The sequence below is a fragment of the Capsicum annuum genome, chromosome 1, assembly GCF_002878395.1.
Source record: "Capsicum annuum cultivar UCD-10X-F1 chromosome 1, UCD10Xv1.1, whole genome shotgun sequence".
NCBI lineage: Eukaryota > Viridiplantae > Streptophyta > Magnoliopsida > Solanales > Solanaceae > Capsicum > Capsicum annuum.
Genome location: NC_061111.1, coordinates 212,926,983 through 212,939,123, shown reverse-complemented (window position 1 = coordinate 212,939,123; position 12,141 = coordinate 212,926,983). Strand labels below are relative to the sequence as shown.

The 12,141-nt window shown below is 35.5% G+C and overlaps 1 protein-coding gene across 3 annotated transcripts in view; it reads right to left on the bottom strand.

Moving 5' to 3' along the window:
- Positions 1-11,734, bottom strand: part of LOC107847853 (uncharacterized GPI-anchored protein At1g61900) — a 25,880-nt gene extending 14,146 nt beyond the window's left edge. Inside the window, exons 1-7 of one of the 3 annotated variants that reach the window (XM_016692417.2) lie at positions 11,383-11,730; positions 9,325-9,457; positions 7,964-8,815; positions 5,370-5,615; positions 5,247-5,264; positions 2,137-2,277; positions 1,961-2,008 (exon numbers count right to left, since the gene is read on the bottom strand). In XM_016692417.2, coding sequence (XP_016547903.1) covers positions 1,961-2,008; positions 2,137-2,277; positions 5,247-5,264; positions 5,370-5,615; positions 7,964-8,815; positions 9,325-9,358 — 1,339 coding nt within the window. In that variant the 5' untranslated portion in view covers positions 9,359-9,457; positions 11,383-11,730. Of the gene's footprint in view, positions 1-1,960; positions 2,009-2,136; positions 2,278-5,246; positions 5,265-5,369; positions 5,616-7,963; positions 8,816-9,324; positions 9,458-11,382 lie in introns of all 3 variants that reach the window. The other 2 variants (XM_047408813.1, XM_016692426.2) reach the window with 2 other exon arrangements.
- Between the last annotated feature and the right edge of the window lie 407 nt (positions 11,735-12,141).

Sequence of the window (12,141 nt, the reverse complement as noted above, 5' to 3'; positions counted from 1 at the left end):
CTGAAAACATGAATAAAATGCTTTTTATTGCCTCTTATCTTAGATCCTCATAACAACATTGAGTATGTTGGTGGCGCACTTGAAGATGTATATCGAGAGGAAAAAGGATAAAAATAGAAGATAAACTTATTATGAAATCTATGTTCGAAGAGTCTTAAAAAACCATAATGATCAAAAAACATCTAGCTCTTAACATAAATGAAGAGGAAAAACAAGACACTTTGTTGGGTGGTATAAGTTGGAAAAGTATTTTAGTGATGAAGAGCTCGATAGTAATGATTTTGATATCTTGTTGAAGTGGAAAGTTAATGCGAGATTCTGTCCGAGATGGCTCGTGATGTGTTGGCAGTTTCAATCTTTAGTGTCGCATCGCAATGTGCATATAGCACCGGGGACCATATTCTTTGTTCATATAAGAGTTCATTGACTCGAAATTGGTGCAAGCTCTCGCTTGTCTTCAAGATTGGTATCGAAGTGAGCCTTCTACAAATGTTGAAGAAAATTTGGTGACCTTATGCAATTTGAACTTGAAATGACTATGTTTTCTTTTTATATCGGGAGAAAAAAATTCCTTAGCCACCCGCCCAAATAAATGAAACGGGATGAACCAAATCACTAGGCTTTTTGATTGATTCGAGGCACAGTTCAATCATATGACACCTTAAATTCTCTTTAGACATGGCAGACACAACAAGAGATCGTTCATTCTTGATTTCTAATCGCAAGTTGCCTGAACTACTTTCTGACTTTATGCGAAGTTTAAAACATCATTCAGATTCTGTTGTATGAATTGTAATTGTATTAAAAGATTCCACTCTCTGCAGGTTGAAGCATTATTTGGGAATATATTGTTGATTTCCTTTTTGTTGGTATGGTGTTAGGTCTAGTATAGAGCTTGAAGTTCATTAGAAAATGAAAAGGACATTGATTCTGAAGAGAACTTATGGAATTAGTTGGAGACCACACGGTGACTGCATTGTCTTATTATGAAGAGAACTTTTCAGTTGGTGACTACATTGTTTTAAACTTTTAATATTATTTTGATTGTAATATTAACATAATTTCTTGTTTAAGACTACATGTTGATGAAGGCCAGCCATAACATATGTTATGATTTGACATTTGAATGATTCATTTTAGACTTAGTTGCTACAGACCACTTTAAACTGGTTAGTTGTTGGCTCTTGGAAATTTGTGAAATTGTTGTATGCATTTCATATTCTTTTTTCTGGATGAGGTATTAATGGTCTTCCTTTTTATTCTGAATAGGAGCACTCTTATGTGGATATGCAGAAATCACTCCTTTCTTTTTGTAGTGAACTGAACTACTGAAGAGATAATATAATTATGTGGACGGTAATACTAATGTGCATTATGCTGCTAATATGAATTATATTTGTTGCTCTTCTCCAACATGAGCTTTGATACATGTACAGATATTATCCAAAACGAAAAAGCATAATATAATTTTTTTTTCCCGGAATATGCATAGTGTCGGCTATCAATTGCAGTTGACTTTTTGTTTTTTATATTCATATTTTTGACTTGTTTGATTATCTTTGATAGACATAAAAACAACTAAGTAAATAACAGAGAGGATGACCATGAAAGTGTTTTCTAATGGCTATCGAAGATATTTATACAATATGTACTTAAAAGCAAACAAAAGAAGAGTTCAAATATATAGAATTCAGCCTAGTTAAGGTAAATTCCCAAAATAACCGTAGCGAGAATTACCATACCAAAGTTTGATTTACCGTATCAGACTGAACTTCTGCATCTACTTTCAATTACCAATTACCAAAACCAAACTCTGGAAATACTGAACAACCATCCCTGATGATAACTGCAATTCTAGCTCAAGCAGGAAAGCAAATAATTCTACCTACTAGTATGAACTTAGCAAATCAATGGCATCACAGGAATAAGCTAAACAAGGTTGGAAATAAAAGATGCTCACTATAATTTCCCAATGTCTCTGATGTCGGTAGTGCCGGCAAAGACATCTCTGAAAATTTAAGCGATCCATCAAGATATTTAGTAAATGAAAACAAAGACAATATATAGTAGAGCTATATGTCAAAAGTAGCTCCATTTTGACAGTGTTCGAATTAATGTCAAGTCCACTCAAATTACCAGGAGCACAAAGAGACAAGGATGTGATTGTCGATGATGAAGGCCATGGAGCAGCAATATTATCATTTAAGTCACAAGTAAAGCTGAAACCTGTTATGTTGTCATAAACCAGATCTGCCGGATAACTTCGAAGCAAGCACCCTGCAAATTAATTTGAACTACTTAATCAGTAGAACCTAACCCAAGAAAACCTGAAACGTGTCCCACACTAAATACTAGCATCCAACTGTAACTGGTGAAAAGCAACATTGACAACATACTGATACTAGTATGAAACATGCAGTTGAATTTAGGTTTTCAGCCCAAACACGGTGATGAACTTCAGTTTGCTCACTAACAACTGCAGCTGTATGCATAACATTTCACCTATACCTAACCTAGAGGATAACCTTTCAAATAATCACTTCTCATGAGTAGACTGTACGAAATGCTGGAAGATTGAAGTAGGATTAACCCAAATTCAACATACTTCTTGACTAGGAAGTAGCTGACTGGTTAATAAGGCGAATCAGGGAGTATTGAAATTGCCAAGTAAAAAATCAGTGACAACCTACTAAAGAATAGGCTGAACTTTATCAGAGTAGTTGGCACTGGTGCTGTTTCTGTCAGGATTAATCAACTTTTCTTTGATGTCCTTCACCCAAAAAATTTTAAGGAACACATCACGTTTCATGCTCTTACCAATATGTTGAATTACACAGAATGCCACTCAACTTGTAGTGTCATTGCAGGTAAATTATCAAACTTATTATCTAGCGACAGTATCAATCAACTAATTACCTAAAAATCATTCTTGTCAAAATCAGGTGAAGTTGGCTAGATTTTCTGCTCCACGATTTCCGAAAACAATTTCTTCACGATTTCAAAAGGTTTTCCTTCCATAATTTTTGTTCCAAATCAACATCTTTTCTTTCAGAATGTAGCATCAGAAGAAAAATTTTCAGTAGCTTGAATTGAGTCGTTCTTAAATTAAGTCGTCCTACTGAGAATAAAAAAGAACTTGATTTCTGGAAAGGAAAGCATGCCGAAATTTGTAATGAAAAAATAACTTAATTTTTGGAAAGGAAAGCATGCCGAAATTTGAAATTCAAGCTACTAAAATTCGATATTTCATCTCCAAATATTAGTCCGAAAGGAATCTAGAACCTAAAACCTAAATAATGAAGAAAAACTAAAAAGTGACTGAAATAACTATGGTATTTAAGGGTTGTTTGATACATCGGATAAGGAAAATAATCCCAAGATAAAGTTTGGAATTAACTTTATCCCATGTTTGGTATGAGGTATTAACTAAGCTCGAAAATATTTTATCCCACCATTTGTTCTAAATTAGTAGGATTACCATACTATATGGAGGGTGGTATAAAAGAGTCCCATAGGATAAAATCCATAACTTAAATGAGCCATGCAAACCAAAAAGATACACAAATAAGTTACCTTTCTAAAGTGTAACCAAACTAAGCTTAGCGGAGTTCTTTGTTCTGCTTTATCAACTTTTTTCAAATGGCAAACGTTAAACTGTATTGACAGAGAAAATGGGTATAAAGCGGAATAAATTATTCCACTTTATAAAGTAGAATAATTTATTTCGCTTTATAATAATAACTTCTTCCCCCAATCAAGTGGAAGTTTCTTATCTGTGACAAAAGGCTAGGGGGTTTGGGGAAGCAAAGCACTCCGAATGAAATGGTTGTGAAAATATGCTAATGACAAACAAACTTTATGGGGGAAAGTGATAGAAGCCAAGTATGAAGAGGAAGATGGTTGGATGGATGACTAAAGAAGTTACAACTCCATATGGAGTTAATTTATGGAGATCCATAAGAATCCTATGGAATGAGCTGAAAAGTTTCTCCAGGATCAAAGTGAACAACAATGGGAGAAAAACTTGTTTTTGGAATGATGATTGGCATGAGGTTGTTAACTATTTATGTAGTGTGCTATATCTATTTATGCATCGCTTTAAATACCTTTGCTATTTCGGTCACTTCTTATTTTTTCCTCATTATTTAGGTTCTGAACTCGTCTCAAACTAATATTTGGAGATGAAATGTCGAATTTCCGTAGCTTGATTATTGGGTGATGCTCTACAAGTAAAGTTAGGGTCTCTCACATTTTCTTGTCATCTTTTCCTTTCTTTTCTGGAATTGAACTCATGGATTCAAATCTCCAAGCTCGTAGGCATGTCTCGTGTCCCCTCATGTTCAAATTAAGTACCTTTCTTCTCTTTTCATTCTTTATTTGATTTCCTTTCGAAGTCCCCACGTCTGACACATTGAAATCCCTATTCTCCTAAGTCACAGCAAAATTTTATAAAACTAAACCAAATGTCTATATTAAAACTAGTAGGACTGTAGAAGTGACGTATGCATCATACAGTCAAGCCCAACATCTTTGACATAGGGTATAGGTATATATGTTAAAAATCACTAAAATTGCAAAAAGAAAATGAACATATAATTTCAGAAGTGTTACAAGTTCAAGGCTGAACACGTCAAATATAAATTAAATCCACCTCTCAGTAATGGTGCACTCATTATCTAGAAATCTTTGATGTGCCCCTGCTTATGATGACCACTAACGTATTGTGGGGAGCCTATTCTAAAGCATCATGGTACTTGTAGATACAATAGAGCAATCATTCATATTCTCATTGCTAAGGTGTGATAGTTTAGATTCAGTTTCACGAGAAAACGGAAAAGGAAACTCAGCTCAACTTACAGTCCAATGTGTGGGGAAAAAACGTTGCAGTGCTGTGGGAAGAGGTAATAACGATAGTGGGCATGACAAACAGACGGAGAGTAAAATTTTTATTGTAATATTATGGCAGATGGAGAAGGGGAGCCCCACAACAGTAACAAAACTGCAATTTCTCAATTTAAATCTAACAGTTCTAAGTTCTTTAGAAGCAATGCACTGGTTGTAACCACATCAATGTATGATAGCATAACCAGCTCAGAGTTTCTGGGGCCATAACTTATTTTCTAAATACCCATGTATGAAAATCTATTCAATTGGATATTTTATGCTAAAAAGGGAAGAAGCAGACCAATATTTCTTAACTGCAAATCAGAGAACGAAAAAACTACAAAATGACACAGAATCACTACCTCCTTCTTGCCCATATCCTGCTCCATTGCAAACAGATGCCAATCACAAAGAAAGCAAACATCAGATAAAAACAATAGAAATCAACAGGACATTGAAAAACAAAGTTAAAAATGAACCATCACCCTGGAGACTGAAGTCTTTCAAGTCAACATCACAAAGCTCATAAATATTTGTCATGACACCAGCCTTCTGTAACATAAAACCAAATGCCGCAGCACATATAATTGCTTGTCGATTTGTAATCAACATCTGCTTCTGTATCCCAGCAATATAAGCATTTAATGAGATACAACATGACGGACTTGGAGCGGCTAAATTTCTGCACGCATTGATCACTTCTAATGGTTGCTGGAATTCCAGGGGACACACTGCAACCCAGATGACAACTGCTTATAAATATGCCCATAATCACAGCTGATATATGCTAGAAGGTAGGTAACACTCCACTGGTGTGACGTGACTGAGCCGACCATAACTAGTTCTGGTCTGGAACATGCTTGTTATAGTTTTTGTGTAGAAGGTATGGTACACAGGTACACTAGCTTTAGAAAAACACCCAAGTTACCAAACTTATATAAACGTGGATAATATTGCTAACTGATTATTCTTCTCAAGTGGCATAAGGAAGACATGAAACTATCCAACCAGTAGATAACTTCTTTTATCTAATCTCAAGCATAATACCATATTAAATGGACTGGTACAACTCTAATCCAAGTAATTACTTACAACAACACACCCAGTGTATTCCCACAAAGTGGGTCTGGGGAGGGTAGAGTGTTGGGGAGGGTAGACTGTACGTTGTCCGTACCTCTACCCCAAAGGTGAGGTAAAGAGGTGGTTTCCGATAGACCCCCGGCTCAAGACAAAAACAATCCAGAGAAAGACGTAATATAAGAACAAGAACCACTAGATAGCGACAAAATAATCACTTCTGTACTTCAAATTGCTTGTGCTTAATTCTAAGAACTACTCTCTCTATCCAACAATACTTTTCCATATTACTAAAAATAGATGTCCAACAACACTTGTCCATATTACTAAAAACAGATGTCCAGCAATACTTTTGTACGGTTTGGAAAACCGAGGGATAATGTACCCCTTTCTACCCATTTTACCCTTAGGTATTAATTGATCAAAGCATTGAATTAATTATATTCAAAGGGTGATATAATAAAATTATCCCTATTACTTAATGTTTCTTAACTTGTGTGCCAAGTCAATAGTAGACTAGTACTGGTTGGCAGAGGGACCTCGATGATTTCTCATCAAAGAAAAATGTCCAGCAAAATAGGACCAACTTGTGGAAAATAGAAGATAGAAATCCAAAACAAAGTGCAATTCCAAAAAGACTGGGAAACTCCTGAATTCTTTTTTTCTTTTAATAAGGTAAATAGTTTTATTAACATTTGGGGGAAACCCTGTATACATACACTAAAAAAAAGGAGAGAACCTACGCCAAAATATGGCTCTCAACAGAAGAGGTCCAATGCTCTACAAATTGGAACCTCGCCAGTACACCAAAAGTAAACTAGGTACAAAACAGTACTCTTCAATTTTATGAAATCAAGTTTCATCCATTCAAAAGCCCTCCTATTACTTTCTCTCCAAAAATGACCTATATGACAGCCAAGAGGGCAACGCTCCATGCTCTCGGGCTTTCTTTCCCCTTTTAAGGGTCCAACTTTGCAAAGCCTCCTTCACTGTACCCGACATGACCGGTTGCGTCCTAAACATATTTAAGGCCACCCTTCATAACCGATTAGCCGCCTTACAATGCAGAAGAAGATATCTACACTTCCACCAGTACTTCACACAATTTAATGGTAACTCCCAACTTCTGAATCTCAGATGTCAGCAATTTAAAGACGTGCCGTTAAACTTGGAAGCCAAGTGCATAAGAAAAACTATTTTTTTTCAAAAGTTATTATAGGATCAGATTGTATCAAGAGCCTTTTACTATAATACAAGCCATAGGAATTAAAAATAAATTCAGACATTCAGTAATCTTCACCTTGACGCATTTTGGCCGTTAATACGAAAATCTATATTTGTTTTATCAGTCATTGTGATTTTCAAGCCACAATTTCAGTTCATATAGGAACGGGAGAAGGCAATTCTCTAACAAGTCACAAGAAGATCCCACATCTTGCTAAGACAAAGATCACTCTTGAGCCCTCAATAAGTCCTAGAGGCTCCTAAAGCAACATCTTAACCAGGATCAGTATGAACATGGAAGATTTGATCCCCAATAGGTGATTACTTTCTATATGTCCACATATGTCCACGCCATGAGGGACAGAGTTACCCGGTACCTGAGTACCTGCCCTGCCCTGGTGGGTGGTAGCAAGCACGCTATAGGGGCACGATAACCTGAACACCCTGAAGATTATATCCTCAACTGATAAAATGCAACGTTGAAGTTAAAATGAGCTAATTTGTGAAGTAAAGCGTTTTCTGAAACAAAAACTAAACGCAATTTACATTATCTGTTGGTAGGCATAACATGTAAGATGATACAACAAATTAAGAATTTCTTGGAAAAAAGCAACCCTCGGCCCTCGTGTGGACAAAAACATATAAGAGGTTAGTGCGGTCACAATAATTTTCAGGAACTCTAGTATCGAGCCACATAGAAAAAAATGAGAAACATAGTTCTTTGAGAATAATAAAAAACTCACAAACACACTGAGCGCTAGATGCGTCAAAAACCAACCTTTATTAACTTTGCAGGAAGACAATAACCGAAATGTAGAACTGGCATCCTCAAATTGCAGTTTTCTTGCAATCCATGAATAGACCACTCCTTTACAATCATTAAGTGTATCAATTTCACTAGGTACTCCGATTATATTCTTATCACCAAGAGTCATCTTTATCCCTGAAATTTGAAGTGCAGCCTCAGAAATTGCAGGCTGGCAGACAGGCCTACAACATTCTTTAAGAGAATCAACTGTGCTACAGGACTCCAACAACTTGCTTGTATTCACTATTTTTTCAAAAGTACCAATGTCCTTCACAGGGCAAGACCCACCAGTTAGATTTGATGACTTCACAGAGCACAGACCAGAAATGGAGCTATTTGCTCCTTTACTAGCTAATATACTGATGATATCTCTAAAACAATCATCCGCTACCGCACTTTGTAAAACTAAAGTATCAGAGCGATTGCTGTAAAATCCCTGAAATATGTGGAGTAAGCTATTGAATTGTGGGCAGCATATTACATTTCCTACTACCGTTGACAAAGATTGCGTACAATCTGATGCTGTTTTTTCTGTGATGCTTGAAATGACAGAGAAATTTACAGGGCATCTTCCAGTCAAGACAGGGTCATATGCCTTCGGTAAGGAAGGATACATTGGCGGCAATGATTTCTCCGGGGAAGGATAATGAGGGATGACAGCAGGTGATATCTCAATTGGTTCAAAGATTCCACTTTTGGGAGGGCTGGCCTGTTCAGATGTGGAGGAAGTTTGGGTTGGCTCATGCGGCACATGCAGAGCCACTACATTCTGATAGCTGGCCAGACAGAGAGCAATTACTAGCAGCTGATGGATCAATGAACCTGCAATCAGATGCAAGTCACCTTTCAGTATATATAGACAAGCAGAGACCTGGATACGATACACGTTCACACGCATAAGCAGGAGTGGAATATCAAATTGCATCCGTGAAGTGGTAATTTCATGAAATTAATTTGAGCAAATACTAGCTTTGAATCTTTACAGATTTTTTAGCATAGTACAGATGTAACAGTGATTCTAAGAAAGCACAAGGAAAAATCAATTATTGCAAGGCAACTTGCTCATATTCATTCAGGAAAAAATAACATAATAGCCACTATCAGGAAGTAATGAGAATATGCAACCAAAAATTTGTACAACCTTCTCCACAACTGACAGCTATATTATGTCGGCTAACATTTGAATAGTTTGGATGTCATTCTTTAGGAGACAAAGCAGAAAGCCGCAAAGAAAATAGAGTACATTTACAACTGATGGCACATAGGAAGTCCACAATTTTCTTCCCAGATCTCTAATAAGATAAATCTAGCATACAAGTACAGTACTGTACCCTTGAGACGAGAGGCAGCCTTTGCATAAGCCATCCGTCCACTAACCCTCTGGCAACATGGAGACACACAATCAGTACCTTTAAGCTGCTGATGCTACACCAGTTGAGCAGATCACATGAACATTATGAGTACCTGTAACAATTTCAGTCAAAGGGCTAATTAAGAGATTTAAGACGACACTATACAATCCAAAATTGCCTCAGATATTGTGTTGTACATATCCAAAAACAACAACATACCCAGTGTAATCCCACAAGTGGAGTCTAGGGAGGCTAGGATGTAATCAGACCTTAACTCTACCTTTGTGGTCTAGATATACCTAAAATAAATGGCTTCTTATCTTATTTGTAAGAGACAGAGATAGAACAATCTAATAGGAGCATAACATTCTTCATCTGTTAATCGGGAAGTTCTGAATGCAACATTTTCTCTTTCAAGAAACATAAACAAACCAATGGTCAAGATGTCTCTGCATATCGTGAAAAAAAGCAACCTTCATATGAGTACTGGCAAAGATTACAGCTAATAATCTAGCAAAATGAGTGAAATTCACTACTAAACAAATGCAGAATCTCATACCCATGTCATAACTCATAAACTGCACGCTCTAAATGCCATGATAACAAAGGCAAACTGAAATATCTTCAAATGCCTCACAATTGCTTTCATTGTGATCACATTATCATTTGCCAATTTAGAGAAGAAATAGAAGAATGGGTCCACTCATTTCCCTAGACTATGTCTAACCTGGAACCTCTATCACACAAGTAAAATTTTTAGAACAGAACATATAAAGTGACAGTCAGCCATAGTATGATTCAGCAACTCTTTCCCTCCAATTTCTAGAATCACAAGCTTTCCATCTTCACAGATAACCTAGTCAGTTCATCACATGACAGAATCGTCTAGTTCATTTAACCCATAAAACTCTCCTAATCAAGATGTTAGATCATGAACTTAGTGGTGGACAAGAAGGAAACTATTTCACCTCAAACTCCTGTCTTTTATCTGTGACAAGAAGAAAATATCTTTTCTAGTAAACTCAAGTGTCGCCATGAAGATGGAGGCAACGCAGTAAAATCCACCTAATTTTGTTTTCCTCTATTCCAACTAACATTCTTTCCATGAAAAAAGGGGCTTACATTCAAAGTAAACTATACCTTAACAAGCGAAAATTAATCAAAAACATTATTTCTTGATTTAACTATTATACACTGAGATTATAGATAATGTGTATACATCTAGCTACTTAAATAGCAGCTACAACCAACCAATTATATATAGCTTTTAGTTTTTATCAATAAAGAGCTCAAGTGTATATAACTTATATCAATATTTCTTTTGCTATTAATAACTAAAATAAATTATAGGTCTTTCTTCTATAGGGAAAGAAATACTCATTTTTATAAAAGAAATGACAATAAGCAAGTATATGGGCTGATCATCCAACAATCTCTAATTCAGATCCTTATCGGCTAGAATAAATGCATATATATATATATATGGGGCACATGAACCCGTGGTCTCTCCGTAAAACTACATATATTATGAATATATTTTCTAAATCTAGTAGTATAATATTATCAGTTGGCACTTGGCTGGATGTTAAGTCATTTACCTAGACGACTAGGACTACGTTTTTTCCTCCTTTTTTTTTTTAGTGGTGCCCTATGTGCTAGAAATCCTACTTTCGCGTTTGCATATATCCAAGTTTTCAATAGTAGTTTTTCTTTCCCCTATCAAAAAATGCCAAGTACCAAATAAGCAGAAGCAAAATGCAGCGCAAAACCCTTAAGATCCGGAACTATCAAAATCTTAGATATACAACTACAGATTTAATGCACCCAAGGCCGTGTTGCCTAGTAAACACCTTGAAGTGGCAGGTGGCAGGTATATCATGGATTTAATAGTGGGCAAAATTGGTTCAAACACTACGGTTACCAAAAAAGAAAAAAAAAAACTAGAGACTTAAACTGCACAATAAATCTAGACTAACAGTAAGATAAACAGAAATTAAAATAATAATAATAATAATAATAATAATAATAATGGAATACCTGAAGTTAAAATTCAGTAAAGACCATAAATCCTCCACATAATTTGTCATTAAACAACGCTTAGGTCCAAAATTATATCCTAAATGCTAAATAAATACACAAAAAATTGTTGTAATAAGTAGATGGATATGCTCGATAAAAAACTTCAGAGAGAAAGAGGAGGAGTAGCAGCAGTAGGTGGAATTTTTTAACTTTCCTTTTTCTTTAGAGAGAGGAAAAGGAACCCAATAGTTGTAGTGTACACGCAGGATTCTTCAAGGTATATACAGTATGGTCCACTTTAGACGCATCATGCCTCACCGCCTAACCGACTTTGGTACACTCAGTGAATCCTTTTTTCCTTTTAGAGAAAAAGATATAAATGGTCTATTATGTTTGAGGTAGTCTTAAAATAGTCCTGGTTTGGTACAAGAGGTAATGGATAATTAATATCAAAATTTATTTAAGGATAAATTTATTTCATATTGTATTGAAATAAATTGCATGAAACAATTTTAAAATTATTGTATTATTTTTATCTATCTTGAGGATGAAATAATTAATCTTGAAATAAAAAATCTAGGAAAAATTTATTTTCCAACCAAATGGCCCCTAAGTATGTATTGAATAGTTTTGGTCCTATCAGAAATAGTCTTTTTAAATCATTCTCTAAAATAGACGTAAGGTCAGTATATACTCTACTTAGTCTAGACCCTATTTTGTGAGAACATATTAGGTATATTGTTGTTGTTGTTATCGTGTTTAGTGTCTGATAAATAT